This window comes from Oncorhynchus clarkii, chromosome 1 (genome assembly GCF_045791955.1).
Source record: "Oncorhynchus clarkii lewisi isolate Uvic-CL-2024 chromosome 1, UVic_Ocla_1.0, whole genome shotgun sequence".
Taxonomy (NCBI): Eukaryota; Metazoa; Chordata; class Actinopteri; order Salmoniformes; family Salmonidae; genus Oncorhynchus; species Oncorhynchus clarkii.
In genome coordinates, this window is record NC_092147.1 from 46,205,721 (window position 1) to 46,225,835 (window position 20,115).

General features: G+C 43.4%; 1 protein-coding gene across 5 annotated transcripts in view; it reads left to right on the forward strand.

Annotated features, from left to right (window-relative positions):
- Positions 1–13,951, forward strand: part of LOC139407985 (ankyrin repeat domain-containing protein 27-like) — a 36,872-nt gene extending 22,921 nt beyond the window's left edge. For 2 of the 5 annotated variants that reach the window (XM_071151838.1, XM_071151845.1), the window contains 17 exons: positions 1,501–1,579; positions 1,782–1,920; positions 2,779–2,871; positions 3,522–3,646; positions 4,154–4,236; positions 4,435–4,550; positions 4,751–4,843; positions 5,265–5,462; positions 7,402–7,458; positions 8,383–8,499; positions 9,654–9,818; positions 10,048–10,245; positions 10,455–10,574; positions 10,840–11,013; positions 11,272–11,431; positions 11,685–11,766; positions 12,073–13,951. In XM_071151838.1, the coding sequence (XP_071007939.1) occupies positions 1,501–1,579; positions 1,782–1,920; positions 2,779–2,871; positions 3,522–3,646; positions 4,154–4,236; positions 4,435–4,550; positions 4,751–4,843; positions 5,265–5,462; positions 7,402–7,458; positions 8,383–8,499; positions 9,654–9,818; positions 10,048–10,245; positions 10,455–10,574; positions 10,840–11,013; positions 11,272–11,431; positions 11,685–11,766; positions 12,073–12,682 (2,609 nt within the window). In that variant the 3' untranslated portion in view covers positions 12,683–13,951. The remainder of the gene's footprint in view (positions 1–1,500; positions 1,580–1,781; positions 1,921–2,778; positions 2,872–3,521; positions 3,647–4,153; positions 4,237–4,434; positions 4,551–4,750; positions 4,844–5,264; positions 5,463–7,401; positions 7,459–8,382; positions 8,500–9,653; positions 9,819–10,047; positions 10,246–10,454; positions 10,575–10,839; positions 11,014–11,271; positions 11,432–11,684; positions 11,767–12,072) is intronic. The other 3 variants (XM_071151850.1, XM_071151841.1, XM_071151854.1) reach the window with 3 other exon arrangements.
- Positions 13,952–20,115: the final 6,164 nt, after the last annotated feature.

A 20,115-nucleotide genomic window follows, 5' to 3' on the forward strand; every position in this document is an offset into this window, starting at 1 on the left:
CACAGTGTTGTTGTGCCACAAACAGCACCGTTGACACTGGAACGTAAATGTGCCTTAAAATGGATTCTGGACTGTTTGTTATGGTACTATAGATGCGGTAAAGAGATCAAAGAAACTCAACCATGGGGCGGCAGGTAGCCTAGCGGTTAGGGCGTTGGGCCAGTCACGTTCCCCGGTGGGCCGTCATTGTAAATAATAATTTGTTCTTAACTGACTTGCCTAGTTAAATAAAGGTTTAAAAAACCAAAACAGTGGAAATGCCATGGAAACGTGTGGGGGAAAGATCCCGAATCTCCTCATTGCCCCTCAGCAAAATTAGCCTACATTTAGGCTATTGTTTATATGTATATTTCACACTGTGTTGAGGTAAAAATCTTGAGTATAATGCTCGTATGGATGTCAACCCCAATACAATTTCATGTTATTGTCACCAATCAACTGCATTCCAGTTAAAAACGACTGTCTACCACCACCCGTTTCTCCACGCTAGCTATGCTACCAGCTTATAATATGCTACCAGCTTACCGGCTTATAAGAGCATTTAGGAGTCACTTTTTCGAAGCCTGAAAAGCGGCTACTTTTAAATGTTATGCATCGAAACAGCCAATTATTTCCAAATCGGACTGTAGACACCGCATTGTGGGCCTGTTACAATACATAAATCATTACGGATTGCCACTTTGTTAGATCAGATTTGTTGATTGTGTGCCAATCCGCCGTCCCTTTTCTACCCCCCCCCCCCCCCTTCATGGTCTGTGTTCCACTGACCTCTTTACCACATCTCTGCAAATCTGTAAGGTCATGCTTCGGCCTCTGGAGTCAAATATAATTTTAGCTTTCATCCAGAAAGTTACAGGTAGAAATGTTACATGTGCACGAGTGGCTGTTTTACCAATGTTTTATGATGACATTAAGTTACTATAAGTAGCTTACAAGGCTGGTCATTGTAACCGCCCAGGTCAGGGTGTGTAGGAAAGTTGACTAAACTCTGCACAGTGCCACATAATGTCGTCCATTCCTCAATTTCTGTTCACTCCCTGCCTGGTAATAAAATTAACTCTGTACTTACGCATAACAATGTCCTGACTCTTAGGGCCTAATGTGTTTGTCCAGTTTGTTTTGGAAATAAATCCTTGTTGGCCACATAACAACCCTTACCCTGTCCCTGTGGCGGGGTGTGATCCACTCGTAATTTCTGTTGGCCAAACAGCCAATTTACCAATTTAAAGCCTAAATGTCAAGGAAAGAGGCAGAGTGTCTGTCTCACAGAGGTTAGACAGACTGTGTGGGCATTTCACAGGTAAAGCAACTCTGTAAAGCAACGCTCATGTGTTTGTAGGATGAAGCGGTTTTGATGTATTCATTTTAAAGAGCCTTATCTCTCTAGTCTACTGTGTGCCCCTGCCATAAACCTCAGTCACATTAACAGGTTACAGTTACCGAAGGAACCACCGTAATTGAATTCTTCCTTTCATTTCCCTTTTTTTCCTTCACATGCAGTGAGCATAGAGGCCGTATGTGCAGACGATCTTCTCTCTGTCATTCTGTACTTACTTGTGAAGACGGAGATCCCCAATTGGTGAGGAAGATGTTCAGCAGAAACCCTTCAACCTACTAATACCACTGACTATGGAATGACTTGATTTACTTCAAGTAAACTAGTTGAATGAATGAATGAATTACTAAAGTGACCTAGTAATTAAACCGAGTCATTGATTGATTCATTAACTAGTAAATAATGTATTAAAAGCCAGTGTTGTGTTTAACTAATACTCTTCCAGGATGGCCAACCTGAGCTACATCAAGAACTTCCATTTCTGTAGCTCCACCAAGGACGAGCTGAGCTACTGGCTGACGTCGTTCGAGGCCGCCGTCGAGTTCATCAGCCAGGGCAACCTCAACCTGAGCCAGGAACAAAAGGTGACAGTACAGTACATTACAGTACAGTATAGTAGTACTCACACAGTAAGAACTCACCCAGTCATCAGCTAGGTCAACTTCCTGAGCCAGAGACAAATGGTGAGCACAACAAAGTACAGTAGCACTCACACAGGGTGGCTCCTTCCTTACGTTACACTACACTGAGTGTACAAAACTTTAATATTGATTTGCACCCTCCTTTTTTCCCCTCAGAACAGCCTCAATTGGTCGGGGAATAGACTCTTCCCACAGTTGTGTCAAGATGGCTGGATGTCGTTTGAGTGGTGAACCGTTCTTGATACACACAGGAAACTGTTGAGTGTGAAAAAACGTTCCAAAGCGTTGCAGTTCTTGACGCAAACTGGTGCGCCTGTTCAAAGGCGCTTAAATCTTTTGTCTTGCCAATCCACCCTTTGAATGGCACACATACACAATCCATGTCTCAATTGTCTCGAGGCTTAAAAATCCTTCTTTAACCTGTCTGCTCCCCTTCATATACACTGATTTTGAAGTGGATTTAACAAGTGACATCAATAAGAGATCATAGCTTTCACCTGGATTCACCTGGTCAGTCTGTCATGGAAAGAGCAGGTGTTCTTGATGTTTTTGTTCACTCAGTGTACCTGGGCCCTGGCTAGCTTGACTTGGCTCAATGTTGTGAAAATGGCTTCATACACCACCAGCACATACAACATTGTTGTAGCTGATATCCTATACAAGCGCTGTTGACTTAGATACACCACTTTATCACTGCAATACCTGTCATAACAGGCCACAGTAGTGAGCGAACTTGACCGAAATGAGTGAGGGGAAAAGAGTCCTGTGTGCAGAGTAAGTGACTGTGTCTGTTGTTTGCAGGGCTCAGGGGAACTGAACGACAAGGTGCGTTTCACACAGAAAATAAACCTGCTCAGTCAGAACGATGCTACCCCCATCAACTGTCTGTTTGAGGTGAGAACATGACCAAGTTTTAGGGGGGAGGAAAGCTTTACTCTGTGTTGGGGAGTAGTGAACTACATGTTGTAAATTAGTCATTTATCTACATTTTGCAGTAGTTTGTTTGTAGTTGAACTCAATTCTAATCTTGGTAGTGGTTTCTGTTAATAGCTACATCACTACATGGCAAAAAAGTTAACTACACACAGCTTTTATTTGCAAAAATATAAGAAAATATGAGGGCATCAGACCTGCCTAATTCTCACTTGAAACAGTTTTCGTGTTTAGTAGGCTAAATTACACAGTCTGTTAACACCTGACCCCAGAGTGACCTGTTCTTGCAATTTGTAGTCTGTGACATTTTTCAAAGTGGCTTTAGTTCCTTAAGGGTAGCTTTAGTGTAGCGTTAACTTCTAGTGTGCAGTTATTGGTAGCTTGGTAACTATGATTTCAGAGTAGCTTCCCCAGCACTGACTGGGCATCATGGTCTATTGGCTAAATGGATACCTTACTTCATTAAACAATTTAATTTGTTCACATGAAAACATTGTTTAACTAACTTTCTTTGGGTTTAAAAAAAATCAATTATCCGTATGATTATTTTTTTTTTTTAACTGAGTGTGTGTGTGTGTGTGTGTGTGTGTGTGTGTGTGTGTGTCCTGTAGCACATAGCCAACGGTAACGAAGCGGAGGTCAAGCGTGTGTTGAGTGAAAACGAAAGCGATGAGGACGGGGTGAAGATGTGTCACCCCCTTTGCTCCTGTGATCACTGTGAGCTCCGGGTCTCTGGGTGAGCACACGCACGCAATACCACACACAGGTTTGTTATGACGGGGCGGCAGGTAGCCTAGCAATTAGAGCGTTGGGACAGTAACCGAAAGGTTGCTTGTTCGAATACCCGAGCCGGCAAGGTGGAAAAATCTGCCGTTCCGCCTTTGAGCAAGGCAGTTAACCCCCCACAACAACTACTCCCCGGGCGCCGATAACGTGGACTTCGATTAAGGCAGCCCCCCGCACCTCTGATTCAGAGGAATGCGGAAGACATTTTTCAATTGAATACATTCAGTTGTGCAACTGACTAGATATCCCCTTTCCCTCACCCATCAGGTAAGTCTCAGACACTTCACTTGTCTGTTTTTCTGCCTCTCTCACTCCTAGTGGAATCATATTCTCTTTCTGTGTTATTGTCATTAAATGCAGTGGATAGAAACCGAACACGTGATTTATTCTCCTACTTTTGTAATTCCCCTTGAAGTTTAATTTCCCTTTTCTCTATTGCTGTGTCTGCTTCGCGCAGAAGACTGAATGACCCGTCCATTGTAACGCCCTTCTCTCGAGACGATAGAGGATACACGCCACTTCATGTCGCTGCTATCTGCGGTAGGTGATGCTAATAAGTGCCTGAGGGTGGCCTATTGATCCACAAATCTTCCTTGGGACTACACATAGACCCTAAAGGCAGGGGGAATCGAAATCCCCGATCTGCCACTTTCTGTACTTTTCATCCCCTTCCGTCTGTCTCCCGTTCTCATTCCCCACTGTCTAAATAAAGTAAAAAGCCTGTCTTTGCCATGGCAGGTCAGTCCCTGTTGATCGACCTGCTGGTGTCTAAGGGCGCTCTGGTGAACGCCACAGACTACCACGCCCTCTCACCCCTGCACCTCTCCTGTCAGAAGGGCTACCAGGGAGTCACGGTGAGACGGGATGCTAGCTGGATGGTAATAGCCTGGTTCCAGATCTTTTTGTGCTGCCTTACCTACTCCTAAACAGATCTGGAACCAGGTTAAGATGAGCTACACTATATCACAGAAACTGTACACAAAAAGGATACTTCTGTTACACAAACTGTTCAATCTCTCTGACATATTTTTCTCTCACTCTCTCTCCCACCCAGCTGCTGCTCTTGCACTATAAGGCGAACACAGATGCCCAGGACAACAATGGAAACACTCCTCTGCACCTGGCCTGTATGTATGGACATGAAGATGTAAGTCAGTCTGGGGAGCCACTGCAGTGTAAATCTGTCTTTTTAAAGTCACAATCTCATTTCAACAGCTTTTGACTGTGCCAATGTGTTTGGTAATCTGAGGGATAGAGCTGAGGAAGTGCAACCAGTCACAGGACATGGGATAGAAATGAAAGTATCTGTATCACACGAGGGTGCTGAGGGGTGAATGACTCATAATAATAGCTTGGATGGAGTGAATAGAGTGGTATCAAACGCATTGACACCATGTGTTTGCGTTCAATGCCATTCCATCCAATACTATGAGCCTGTCCTTTCTGCTGTAAATGAGTACAGGTAGATGGAGGATGATGACGACAGCCTCTACTGACAGTGTCGCGCTCTATGGTAGTTCAGAGGAGATTGCTTTTTGTCTGACGGTGTTATCCCATCCGTGTCCCAGTGTGTTAAGGCTCTGGTGTACTACGACCTGCCCACGTGCCGTCTGAACATCCAGAACGACAAGGGGGACACCCCCCTGCACATCGCGGCCCGCTGGGGCTACGAGGGCATCATCGAGGTTCTGCTGGAGAACGGAGCCAGCACCACCATCTACAACAAGGCCAAGGACTCTCCACTACAGTGTGCTTTGAATTCTAAGGTGAGGAGTGAGACCCCCTGATCTGCTAAAACCACCTAATATATGCTATTTAGCACACGCTTTTATCCAAAGCGACTTAGTCAGTCACATGCAAACATTTTACCACCTACCCAGATGGGCCCTTTAAAAAAATATTTTTAAATTAAGTATGTGTTTCGGAAAGTTGAAATCTGAATAGTCGGGGGAGAAGGGCCTTGGTCAGGGAGGTGACCAAGAACTCGATGGTCACTCTGACAGAGCTCCAGAGTTCCTCTGTGGAGATGGGATAAATTTACAGAAGGAAAACCATCTCTGCAGCACTCCACAGTGGCCAGACGGAAGCAAATGACAGCCGCTTGGAGTTTGCCAAAAGGCACCTAAAGGACTCTGACCCTGAGAAACAAGATTCTTTGATCTGATGAAACCAAGATAAAACTTGTTGGTCTGAATGCCAAGTGTCACGTCTGGAGGAAACCTGGCACCATCCCTATGATGAAGCATGTTTTTCAGCGGCAGGGACTAGGAGACTAGTCAGGATCGAGGGAAAGATGAACGGTGCAAAGTACAGAGAGATCCTTGATGAAAACCTGCTCAAGACCTCAGACTGGGGCAAAGGTTCACCTTCCAACAGGACAACGACCCTAAGCACACAGCCAAGACAACGCAGGAGTGGCTTTGGGACAAGTCTCTGAATGTCCAGCCAGAGCCAGGACTTCGACACGATCTAACATCTCAATAGCTGTGCAGCGACGCTCCCAATCCAACCTGACAGAGCTTGAGAGGATCTGCAGAGAAGAATGGGAGAAACTTCCCAAATACAGGTGTGCCAAGCTTGTAGCGTCATACCCAAGAGGCTGTAATTGCTGCCAAATGTGCTTCAACAAAGTACTGAGTAAAGGGTGTCGTGGTAATTTCCTGTATTACTAAATGAGGAGAGCTTACAAAACACACACAAGTCAGAGTTATATTTTAAACTTAATCCTTAATTATATGAGCTTCACCATAGCCCTTTGACTCTCAGATCAATTCAGTGTCTATAAATGAATTCTGAGTGTGCTTATAAAATAATTATAGTATCTTTTATAGCCAAGATACATCCCTCTCAACTCACTTGACGAACCACAGATCTCAGAAACTTCACAAAGGGCCTTTTACTTGAGAGAGGAGTGTCCCATAGCCAGATAGCATTAGCTATAAATTATTGTTCAGTTTGTTCTCTAAGACGAGGTTCTAATCTCATTCTTGGTACTTCATAGTACCAAAACATTACCTCATCCAATGGCATATATCAATTGTCAACTTTAGATACTCCCATCTCAAATACAACCCACCCCTGGACAAGCTCACTGAGGGGAGTGACTTGTGCACAGACATTGTGGAGCCAAGAGATAATTGGTTCCCCCTTAATCATCCATCATCCTTCACATGGTTTAACAGATACATTCACATATGAAGACAAGCCTGACCTCTCCCCTCTCTGGGCCCAAGTGACTTTTGGTTTAACAGATACATTCACATATGAAGACAAGCCTGACCTCTCCCCTCTCTGGGCCCAAGTGACTTTTCCCTAGAGAAGAAAGGAAAATGCAACTGCTGACAGTATAGTCCAAAAAGAGACATTCTAATGACAAGTATCTCACATAAGCATATTATGAAAGTAAATAAAACATCTTATTTATCTATGTCACCTAACTAATTCTGATTCAGCAAGGGTCTGACTACTTATGTAAATGTGATATTTCCGTTATTTTTTTATTTTTAACTAAGTAAAAAAAACTGTTTTTGCTTTGTCATTTTGCTTTGTGTGTAGATTGATGGGGAGGAAAAACAATTGAATCAATTTTAGAACAAGGCTGTAATGTAACAAAATGTGTAAAAAGTCAAGGAGTCTGAATACTTTCCCAATGCACTGTATGTGCTCATATGTAAGTAAGTGTGTGTGTGTGCGTCTGTCTTGCAGATTTTGACGCTGCTGGAGTTGACACAACACAGTTCTCACAGAAGAGATGGCAATGATGTAAGTCAAATGTCATCACATAGGAGAAGAGTTGACACAGAATAGTGGAACTACAGCATTTCATTCGATAAACTATTGGCTCTGACCAGCCAAGCTGTTAAAATACCATTAACCAGAATTCTGTAGGTGTATTGTCCTAAATATTCCAAAGAAATCTCTTTACTTGCTCTGCTAGAAGCAGCCTGGGTCCAGTTTCCCAAAAGCATCTCAAGGCTAAGTTCATTGTTAAAACCTTCGTAGGAGCATCGTTAAATCCCCGAGCTGTTCCCCAAAACCGTCGTTGGTGTTTCACTTGAAAACGCTAGATGTTTACTCACTACCTCAGACCACTCGAAGAACAAGCTGGGTGGGTCGTTAGAAAATCTCTGCTAAACTTAGAATCAAGATGTTTCTGTCTCTCTGTAACTGCAGATAACTTCAGAATGAACTTAAAAGTTGCCAATGTCTTTGCAATTGCCACAAACAAGCGAATGATACAAAGATGCTTCAAATACAAACAGAGATCACTGCATTAAAATAATATAGTATATGCTACATAGGCCTATGTATTTAAATCTGTGATTTAGTGCATTATTATGGGGTAAGAATTAGAATAAGCCGCCTCAACATTTGCAGCCATATAATATCTATTTAGGAGCTGATCCGTCATCAGAATTGTGGAATCATTTGAATGAGATTTGAATGGAGAAAGCTGATCTGAGAGCAGCGCTATCAGTATCGAGACACGCTCCATCTAAGCACTTAGCTAACATGGTCTACGTGGTGTTTTGGGAAAAGCATGTGACATCTTCGGACGTTATAGTAACGATGCATCGTTAAAACACTGGTAAGTTTAAGTTCTATCTGGAAACCGGATCATGATCTGGGTGTGGTATGGCCAGCTGATTGACGGGGCTCTCTCTCTCCCCCTGCTGTCCCTGCCAGTCCCCTAACCGCTCTCCCGAGGCCTCTGACTGCAGCAGCCGCCGTTCCTCTGTCTCCAGCACCACCTCCCAGAGCTCTGAGGCCAGGCCCGACTGCGACAGGGTCCTCCACAAAGAGGTGAGCAGAGCACTCAGGACCCCTGTTTTAGGCAGAGTTGACCCTGAAAATGTCTGAGGAGTACTATCCTCTTAATTCAATTGTTGAGCGTTAGGGCAAAATGTAGATTTCTGCCAAAAAAGACATTTCCAAAAGTAATTATTTTCATGAGATGGCAATAAACAATAACTGGTAATGCTGCATAGTTTTAGAAAGATCTGGGACTCGCCCTTCTGGTAAGTGGTTATAAATTGCTGAGGTGTACTCACTTTTGATGACACAAGCTGAAGAACATAGTACAAATATGAGAAATCATAAGATTTTTTTTCCCCCTATTCAACAAAAGTAGGGCAATGGGCTTAAAATGACTGAAGTGCTTTCTAAATATAGCAACAATCAAATTATAAACGACTTACTATAAGATGTCAGCTTTATAACTGTAAAATAAATATGATCATACTTAGTGACAGTACAATATTGGCACCATTTTTCATAGAACTGACAACTTTTTCCGCCAAAGGTCCTCTGAGCGACTCAGACACCATTCAAATGTGCGCAGACTTGTTACAACTTCTGCTTTAAGCACAGAGATGTTGTGCATCTGTGACCTAGAGGAAGTCGTCTTGTTTCAATTCTGCAAAATTAATTTCTGTTTTTTTCCATCTGTTACATCTGCTAGACTCTCCCGTTTTCATATGCGCTATTCCATGTGCATCTACGAGGGTCACAGGAACTGGAAATCGTTCCTTTGTCTGGATAGGCCAGAAAATGTAATGTCGCTTCCTATGCAAATGTCTGTGAACCTCACAGCTGCGCTTGCAAATAGTGCATTTGAATCAAGACCACCAGAACTTTTAGGGAATGTAAAGCAATTGATGTTGCGCCTTTCACAGAGCACACTGTGCACAGAAATATCAGTCAGAACTAGTCCAGAACCGCTCAAAGTCCCCTAAATAGGGAACTTAACATTTTAGGGAACAGAAATGGGGAGGGAATGTAGGTGAAATTAGATGCAGTTTTTTTATATTTATTGAGGGATGCTAATATTTAGAGCTTTCACACAAAGTTTTTGTAGGACTGACTATATCTGTAATTTGTAATCCATGTTGGCAGTTTCTAAAGGCCCTGCGTTTACTGTCTGGTGTTCTAATAGGCTGCCTCTCTCTGACTGACAGGTGGAGAAGTTGCTGCGTGCGGCCGCCGATGGAGACATAGAGATGGTGCGGTACCTGTTGGAGTGGTTGGACGAGGAGCCAGAGGAGGAGGAAGCAGGGCTGCCCTCCTGGACTAAGTTGTGCCACCCACTGTGCCAGTGTCCACACTGTGGGCCGTCACAGAAGGTCAGACAACAACCCTCTCATGTCTCCTCACCACTGCAGGCTCCATACCCTGACAAACACACTTACCAAACCTCTTTCTGATGTACAATGAGCAAACAAACAGCAGTCTTCAGACAGGGCCTTACTGGTAGTAGTAAAGCTATGGTGAATGGAGATTTTGTTGAGTTTTTTTGTAATGTTCCTGCAGAGCTGTCCAGCTAACTTAGTGTGTGTGTGCGCGTGCCTCCAGAAGTTTGTGTGCCTGCAGGCCAGTGGTCTGGGTGTGAACAGCAGTAGTGTGGATGGCTTCACTCCCCTCCACGTGGCGGCGCTCCATGGTCACACGGCGCTGGTGTCCCTGCTCAGCCGCAACGGGGCCAACGTCAACGCACGCAACAACCAGAGTGCCACGCCACTGCACCTGGCCAGCCAGAACAGCCACATACAGGTGGGCAGACAGTACTATACTTTAGCTGTGTTTGATTGAGCTTCTCTGGCTCATCAGAAACCGCAGAATAGTCCCAGCACCCTTCCATCTAGGTCTCCAGGCAGACTCGCCCAGAAGTTTGAAGTGTTTGAAAGAACACGCAGATCTGCTGCAGATTGTCTGGGGCGAAGATGGGAAAAGATTCAATCTCTCATTGGTTTTATGTTCAGGTAGTGACATCACTGCTGGAGTGCAACGCCAAGCTGAATAAGAAGGATCGCTATGGCAACACCCCTCTGATTCACACCTGCCTCAGAGGTCACCTGGGCACGGCAACCATCCTGCTGCAGGTGAACAGAACACTGATACTGCTGCCCCCTAGTGCGTCAAACAGGCCAACACCATCACACTGGAGAAATAAACAGCTAAGTGGGGTCTTTATAGCTAACTGCCAGGGACCAAAAAGTAGAAAAATGATAGCAGGGCAATCACCTGACAAAGACCGTGTTGGTCCAAACCTTGTAAACCATACCACCTAAGCTTCATTAAAAAGGCTGCCTATTGTGAGCAGCAAAACGGTGTGCGATCAGACGTTTCTATATTGTCTTCCTCCAGAGCAACGCCTCAGTGAACCTGTCCAACATCCAGGGCAACACGGCCCTGCACGAGGCTGTGAAAGGGGGCCACCTGGCCCTGGTGGAGCTGTTACTGCAGGCTGGAGCCTTGGTCCACATGAGGAACAAGAGACAAAGGACAGCACTGGACTGTGCTGTGGAGACCAGGGGAAAAGTGAGAATCTAACAGCCACTGAAGGGTTAGATCAGGGTCAAGGTGACCTTGTTAAACAGAGTTGCACAAAGATGTACAGTATGTGCAACTTTATTTTTCTTAGATTTGCTAACTTTCTGTTCGTCAGCACCTCACCAACTGTTTTGTGTATGGGTCTACATGTCATTCTTTTCAGTAGCAGATCTGAACCAACAACCATAGAGCTGGGGGAAATAATGAGTTCTTTATGAAATGGGCTTTTTGTTTTTCCACTTTCAGAACACTGAAATCCTGAGGACTCTTCAGAAGGCATCTGGAGACTCTCACAATGCTGAACCAATCAAACTGCTCTCTGTGCCCAAGGGGGCTCTGGGTAAGAGAGTCGGTATAGACACCAGCCACTGTTTTTCCTTGACCACCTACCTGCTAGAGCGTGAAGGTACAGCGATATGTTGCAAGTAACACACAATGAAATGTCTTCTCACCAACTTTGTCACCTAATAATTATCTTCGTCAATTTTGGGGACCAATCTACTACTGCTGTATTTTGGATTATTGGGGTTTGTTTTCCAAAACCCAATGATTCAAACTATGTTCCACTGTCCATACTGTCATACCACTTAGAATGCATGCCCATGGTATGCTGCTGTGGATATGGAACAGTCTTTCTTACTTCTTTCTCCCAATCCCAGCACACTCATTTGTCCAGCGGCTCAAGCATCAGCAGGTTAATGTCAGTGGGAGACGTCAGAAGCTGGCCCAGTCAATAAACCGGTCAGTACCATGGAAAAGATTGTGTGCCACCTTGTGGAAAATGTATGCTGTCCTTCATAGTGAAGTTAATCTCAATTTGACTACAGTTTGGAAAAAGATCAGTTGAGACCATGTGCGGTTTGTTTGTTTAGTTAGATGTTAAATGTTTCCTAGATAGAAAATGTGTTCCTATGTACACAAAGCCGATCCAGAACAACTTTTGTCATAGTTTACTCATAAGTTTCAATAAACGTACATTTTAAGGAACTGCTATGCTTCGGTGCAATTCCTCTGAGCTTGTGGATGTTGTTTGATGTTTTTTTTCAGTGTTCAGCAAATTAAGAAAGGTCTTCCCAGGGACACCAGTGTGCCTTCCATCAACTCCCCCACTTCTGAGAGGTGGAAACTGAGGCGGGGGGAGACCCTGGAGAGCGGTGGACCATTCAGCATCTGCTCTAGCCCAGAGGGAAGCCCCAAGCCTGGTGACCAAAGGGACAGAGAGAAGGCCCTGAGCCGCAGTCACACTTTGGACACAGTGCACCCCCAGTCTCCTCAGTGGGGCCAGGACCGGAGACACACAGGAGAGGCCGAGGCAAATGAGGACACAAACATAGCTAAAGACCCTTCAGACACTCCAGGTGAACCATTGCATACATACACACCTGACATACACACACCCGACCCGTCAAGTACACGCACACCTGACATCCCATCAAATACACAACAAACCCCCAGCAGCGACCTGTCACACACTCACGAGGTTCCATCACACACACCTAGCCAAGTCAATGGAGACCGAAACGGAGAGGAAAAGAATGTCCACACCTCACCAGACACCGAAGTAGAGTCTAAGAGGAACTGTCCTGAGACTGAGAGCCCACCCAAAGACATGGAGGACCTGGTAGAAGAACTGGTAGAAGAAATAGAGGTACTCTGAGGCGCAGAGGCCAAGGCAGACCCCAGTCAAGGGAGAACTTGCACAGTGTCCAGAGAAGAGTGGGGCCTATTTTTAGTTAGTTGATCTGACTGTTATTTTAAGCACTTTTTCTCCTTGCCTTCACGAAAAAGGGATGCAAAACATGTTAATTCAACTTGATGCGAATGTAATTCTGTTTTAGCTTATTTTAGTTTTGTTGCTCACCCTTATAAAAGAGACGGTCGATAGAACATTCTGACAGTGGATAGTGACATAGCATATCAGTGTGTTTTTATTGTTTTGTCTACTTGACAAAAATGCTAATCTGAATATCTATGATTATGTTACATCTGGACGCTTTTTTTTTATTTGAACATATAAAATCAGGGCTCTATTTTTAAAAATGTAGTTTCATTTGATTACAGTCCTGCGGTTTGGATTTTATTTTATTTACTGAGTTATTCCCATTAGAAAACCATAAATTGACATAGGTTAGAAATGCCCATTTATGGTTTTCTATCTATAACACAATGTACCTCCCTGGTGTGTGGCATTTGAATGACTATGCATAGTGAGGCCACACTTGTATCCCAGTGAATGTCGAAACACTTATTAAAATAGTTATCTTGGTTGCTTTGTAGGTAGAGAGAGAACCATAACAGTGTATACGCACAAATCTTTATACGGTAGCTCAATCCACTGACTCCACAAATGGATAGTACTGTCACTAAATACTGCTTTTGAGAATATAATAACACAATTGCCATATTTAATTTGTTTATCCATCACCTTTACTCTATTCTGATATTTGTCCTGTAGAAAATAATCGAATGCAAAAACAAAAGTGTTTAATTTAGCATTCAACTGATAATTCAATTTCACCTCTATGGCAGTTGATCCTAATCTTGCAAAGCGAGGCCATATAGGACCCAACCAATTCTATCGGGAGTTTGCACTTTACAAGTACCATTTTGGGGGGGGGGGGGGGGCATGTTTTATCAGCAACACTCTGAAATATCAGTAGTTTTGAACTGACATGTATTGAACTCATCATCATCCAGCACATACAGTACATTGAACACGGATGACTAGCATCAGTGTACAGATGTATTTTTTTATTTCAAAGTTACTGTTTTGGTTTATACAGTAGCAGTTGTCCACTCCAATCTCAATGTTGATTATTTTCCTACTAAAGTATTTTATTACATTTTTTTTAAATGTTAGATGCAGTGAACGTGCCTTATTTAATTTGTCAAAATAACCTGTAATAAACTCATGATCAAGAGGTCATTTGTTTTGACTATTGTGTTCTTTGCAAGAGTTGGCTTATTGTTGGTATTTTTTCAAATATTGTGCTTTATGATAGGCTAGGTATGTTGGTTAATGTTGTGATTTTTCTACTGTTAAAATATTGTTTTAAAGACGCACTCCAGCTATTTCTGAGCTTTTCTAGCTGAAAAACAATATTCCATGCATAAATACAGTGTAGGAACATACAATTATGGAGGCCATTCAAGGAGTTGGTCTGATGGTGCCCTCTGTCATTGGCCTCCCCCTTGCTTGAGGAGCAATACAGAACAAAAGAGGAAAGCGAAAACTCAGAATCCTACTCGTTACTCCAAATACTTAATTACGGCACTTTTGTTTTGAGCCGGCTTTGAACGTGGCACTGTGAGGCAGCCCGGTTCCACTGTTCTAGAGCGGAAATGCTTGTTTAGGTTCTACCTCAGAAGAATGACACAGGCTACGTATTCACGAATTGGAGGTGGGAATGAACGGAGTGGTCATTTTAACGTGGAGTGGAGAAACCTCAAATGGGGCACTGGCAGCTATCTAACGTGATGTTGCAGTTTTAGATTTTTTTTGTGCGGGCGCCCAGTGCCGCCCCTAAATCCACCACTGGTCTGCGAGCAGGAGTGGTGACAGAGAGATCTTTCAATTTTTTGCAGATATGGGATATACATTTGAAAATAAATTATAAATGTAGTTTATTTATTTGTTATCCTATCATGATGGAACGTCCCAAATCCTATACCCTAGACACCCACCTGAGCGACCCATACACTGAGTAGTCTTTATCTGTTTTATAGGCCTACTGCAATTAACCTTTACCCAGCCAAGACAGAAGGATAAATGCGGTCAGAGACCCACTAAAAGCAGCATTGCCCCCTCAAGATTCTGAGCCTGCCTATCAGGGTTGGTCTTACGAGGCCAAAGCCCCTGGATGAGTGAGCATAATATACAAGGAATTTCTCAGAGCTGCTAATGAGAACCTTGATGACCTTGTACCTAGCCGGTGGGAATTCCGGTGGGGTGCCCCCACCCAGGTAGTGGCAGTGCTGGCAACACTAGGTGCAGTAACACATGGGGAGGGGTTCAAACTTGGACATTCAGAGAGGGGTAAAATTATTGTGCCCGTGGTGGCACAAAATAATCAAAGGTCTGACTGCACAGAGATGTTTGGGAAAATGATCACAAAGGGGGACCAGTGTGTGTCTGTTTCAGGGGAAGGGGGTGTATCGGAGCTCCATCAGCTAGGACTTGACATTGGTTAATCAAATCTCAATTTTGCATGCATCTCAAACAGCTACAACTGTAGATGCATTTGCACATCAAGTCCTTTGAGTTGGGCTCAGGGATGGAACAACCGTTGAATATCTCCGCTTGTGGTAGTTTTTGGGGGAACGGTGGAGAGTGTGTGTACAGTTGAAGTCAGAAGTTTGCATACACCTTAGCCAAATACCTTTTAAACTCAGTTTTTCACAATTGCTGACATTTTATCCTAGTAAAAATTCATTTTTTAGGTCAGTTAGGATCACCACTTTATTTTAAGAATGTGAAATGTCAGAATAATAGTAGAGTGATTTATTTTAGCTTTCATTTCTTACATCACATTCCCAGTGGGTCAGAAGTTTACATACACTCAATTAGTATTTGGTAGCATTTCCTTGAAATTGTTTAACTTGGGTCAAATGTTTTAGGTAGCCTTCCACAAGCTTCCCACAATAAGTTGGGTGAATTTTGGCCCATTCCTCCTGACAGAGCTGGTGTAACCGAGTCAGGTTTGTAGGCCTCCTTGCTCGCACACGCTTTTTGAGGTCAGGGCTTTGTGATGGCCACTCCCAATACCTTGACTTTGTTGTCCTTAAGTCATTTTGCCACAACTTTGGAAGTATGCTTGGGGTCATTGTCCATTTGGAAGACCCATTTGCGACCAAGCTTTAACTGATGTCTTGAGATGTTGCTTACATTTTTCCACATAATTTTCCTACCTCATAATGCCATCTATTTTTTAAAGTGCACCAGTCCCACCTGCAGCAAAGAACCCCACAACATGATACTGCCACCCCTGTGCTTCACGGTTGGGATGGTGTTCTTTGGCTTGCAAGCATTCCCCTTTTTCCTCCAAACATAACGGTCATTATGGCCAAACAGTTCTATTTTTGTTCCATCAAACCAGAGGACATTTCTCCAAAAAGTACGATCTTTGTCCCCATGTGCAGTTGCAAACTGTAGTCTGGCTTTTTTATGGCGGTTTTGGAGCAGTGGCTTCTTCCTTGCTGAGCGGCCTTTCAGGTTACATCGATATAGGACTTGTTTTTACTGTGGATGTAGATACTTTTGTACCTGTTTCCTCCATCCTCCTAATGACAAAGACATTTAGAAATGTTTGCACATTTAATAAAAAATAAAAAACAGATACCTTATTTACATAAGTATTCAGACCATTTGCTATGAGACTCGAAATTGAGCTCAGGTGCATCCTGTGTCCATTGATCATCCTTGATGTTTCTACAACTTGATTGTTTACCTGTGGTAAACACAATTTAATGGATATGATTTGGAAAGGCACACACCTGTCTATATAAGGTCCCACGGCTGACATTGCATGTCAGAGAAAAAACCAAGCCATGAGTTTGAAGGAATTGTCCGTAGAGCTCAGAGACAGGATTGTGTTGAGGCACAGATCTGGGGAAGGTTACCAAAACATTTCTGCATCATTGAAGGTCCCCGAGAACACAGTGGCCTCCATCATTCTCAAATGGAAGAAGTTTGGAACCACCAAGACTTCCTAGAGCTGGCCGCCGGGCCAAATTGAGCAATCGGGGGACAAGGGAGGTGGACCAAGAACCCAATGGTCACTCTGACACAGCTCCAGAGTTCCTCTGTGGAAATGGGAGAACCTTCCAGAAGGACAACCATCTCTGCAGCCCTCCACCAATCAGGCCTTTATGGTAGAGTGGCCAGATGGAAGCCACTCCTTGGTAAAAGGCACATGACAGCTCACTTGGAGTCTGCCAAAAGGTACCTAAAGGACTCTGACCATGAGTAACAAGATTCTCTGGTGTGATGAAACCAATATTGAACTCTTTGGCCTGAATGCCAAGCGTCACGTCTGGAGGAAACCTGGCACCATATCTAAGGTGAAGCATGGTGGTGGCAGCACCATGCTGTGGGGATGATTTTCAGTGGTAGGGACTAGGAGACTAGTCAGGATCGAGGGAAAGATTAACGGAGCAAAGTACAGAGAGGTCCTTGATGAAAACCTGCTCCAGAGTGCTCAAGACTTCAGACTGGGGTGAAGGTTCACCTTCCAACAGGACTCTAAGCACACAGCCAAGACAATGCAGGAGTGGCTTTGGGACGCACTGCATTATTTCTGCCTCATGCACCAATTCATATTGTTACTCCTATGACCAGAGAAAGTGAAATATTTCTCAATATTAAAAAAGACTAGTCACTAATAATAACAACGCATGGGGGATTGGAAATGATGCAGACAATTACATTGATGGAAGCTACAATCGATCTACAATATTAAAGCTGATCTACCCCCTAATATAATATTTACAAAATAATCTAATATATACAGTCAAAAGTTTGGACCAAAGTTTTTTTAAATTTATTTTTACTATTTTCTACATTGTAGAATAATAGTGAAGACATCAAAACTATGAAATAACACACATGGATTTGAGATGATTCAAAGTAGCCTCCCTTTGCCTTGATGACAGCTTTGCACACTCTTGGCATTCTCTCAACCAGCTTCATGAGGTAGTCACCTGGAATGCATTTCAATTAACAGGTGTGCCTTGTTAAAAGTGTAATTTGTGGAATTTCTTTCCTTCTTAATGCGTCTGAGCCAAACAGTTGTGTTGTGACAAGGTGTGGGTGGTAAAAGACCAAGTCCATATTATGGCAAGAACAGCTCAAATAAGCAAAGAGAAAATACAGTCCATCATTACTTTAATTACATGAAGGTCAGTCAATCCGGAAAATTTAAAGAACTGAAAGTTTTCAAGTGCAGTCGCAAAAACTACCAATCGCATGAACTGGTTCTCATGAGGACCGCAACAGGAAAGGAAGACCCAGAGTTACCTCTGCTGCAGAAGATGAGAGTTCAAGTAACAGACACATCTCAACATCAACTGTTCAGAGGAGACTGCGTGAATCAGGCCTTCATGGTCGAATTGCTGCAAAGAAACCACTACTAAAGGACACCAATAGAAAGAAGAGACTTGCTTGGGCCAAGAAACATGAGCAATGGACATTAGAACTTTTGAAATATGTCCTTTGGTCTGATGAGTCCAAATTGGAGATTTTTGGTTCCAACTGCCGGGTCTTTGTGAGACGCTGAGTAGGTGAACGGATGATCTCTGCATGTGTGTTACCCACCGTGAAGCATGGAGGAGGAGGTGTGATGGTGCTTTGCTGGTGACACTGTCTGTGATTTATTTAGAATTCAAGGCACACTGAACCAGCATGGCAACCCCAGCTTTCTGCAGCAATACACCATGCCAACTGGTTTGCTCTTAGAGGGACTATCATTTGTTTTTCAACAGGACACTGACCCAACACACCTCCAGGTTATGTACGGTCTATTTGACCAAGAAGGAGAGTGCTGGAGGGATTCATAAGATGATTTGGCCTCCACAATCACCCAACCTCAACCTAATTGAGGGTTTGGAATGAGTTGGACAGCAGAGAGAAAAGCAGCCAACAAGTGCTCAGCATATGTGGTAACTCCTTCAAGACTGTTGGAAAAGCATTCCAGATGAACTTGTTTGAGAGAATGCAGAGAGTGTACAAAGCTGCCATCAAGGCAAAGGGTGGCTACTTTGAAGAATCTCAAATATAAAATATATTTTGATTTGTTTAACACTTTTTTTGGTTACTACATGATTCCATATGTGTTATTTCATAATTTGTTTGTCTTCACTATTATTTTACAATGTAAAAATAAAGAAAACCCCTTGAATGAGTAGGTGTGTCCAAGCTTTTGACCGGTACTGTACATGTCTGTCACATTTAGGTATCTAGCTATAAGTTAACCCGGATCACTCAAATGGATATTTGTAAGCAATTATGGTAAATCCAACTGCCCTTAACTAGGTGTCTTCACTAGACAGAGAGAGACCCATAAAGATAGTGAGAAAGTGACAGAGGGAGAGAGGTGGGAAGAGGGTGAAAGTCAGAGAGAGATGGAGAGCGAGAGAAACCGAAAGAGAGACCGCAGTGCACATTTACTTAGACTTTAGTATTTGAACAACTCTTGTCTTCCAACTTGTTAGGCAATCACATTAACCTACGGGGGAAGGATGGCCAGCTACACAGGAGGGTGATTTTCACTAAGTAAGGGGAAGAAGGAGGCTGTCCTAACAGAGACGCATGCTGGACATTTCGGAGTGAAGCGCATGATTGCCAAAATCAACCTACGCTTCTTCTGGTGTGGGATTGTCAAGGATGTGGACAGCTGTGCAAGTGAAATAACCTATTGTATATCAATCACATGCTATTATAGCTGAAATGATTATGATTTTGATGAATGTCATATCAGAGCGCACACAGTTTCTCAATTTGTCACTTTGTTCTTATAGGTCAGTACCTGTCTCGCCTGCCAGAAGTTTGAGAGGGTGAAGACTGTAGTGCCCGAGTTGAAGCCCATTAAAGTTGTTTCATCACGGCACATGACCGGTAAGTGTGTGTCAATTCAAATTTTGTAATTATACGTTTTTTTTTTAACGGTTGCTTTATTTTTGAACACAGCAGAGTTCAATATTATCAAATGTTTATGTCAGTTTCCTTACAAATATGAAGACTGCATACTGAATGACACAGAAACAGGTAAGAATAAAGTAATCTTCTCTCTAACACTTTAAATGTTAGGGGTGGACCACATCGGACCCTTCACGAAATCCAGGAATGACAGCAGCTGGTGTCTAACGGCAACCGATTACTTCACCAAGTGGGCGGAGGCAATAACCATTAAGGTCAGTGAAGGAAGAGAATGTGCTTAACTCTAAATTCCCTTCTGTAACCCATTAAAAAAGGGTGCTTGGAACCAAAAAAAGCGGTTTTCATGTTGCATGATACCCATCAAGGACAAGAATGGTGAGGCCACCTCCAAGGTGATGACGGACACCTTCAACACCCACAGTGCTCCTGAGGTCATC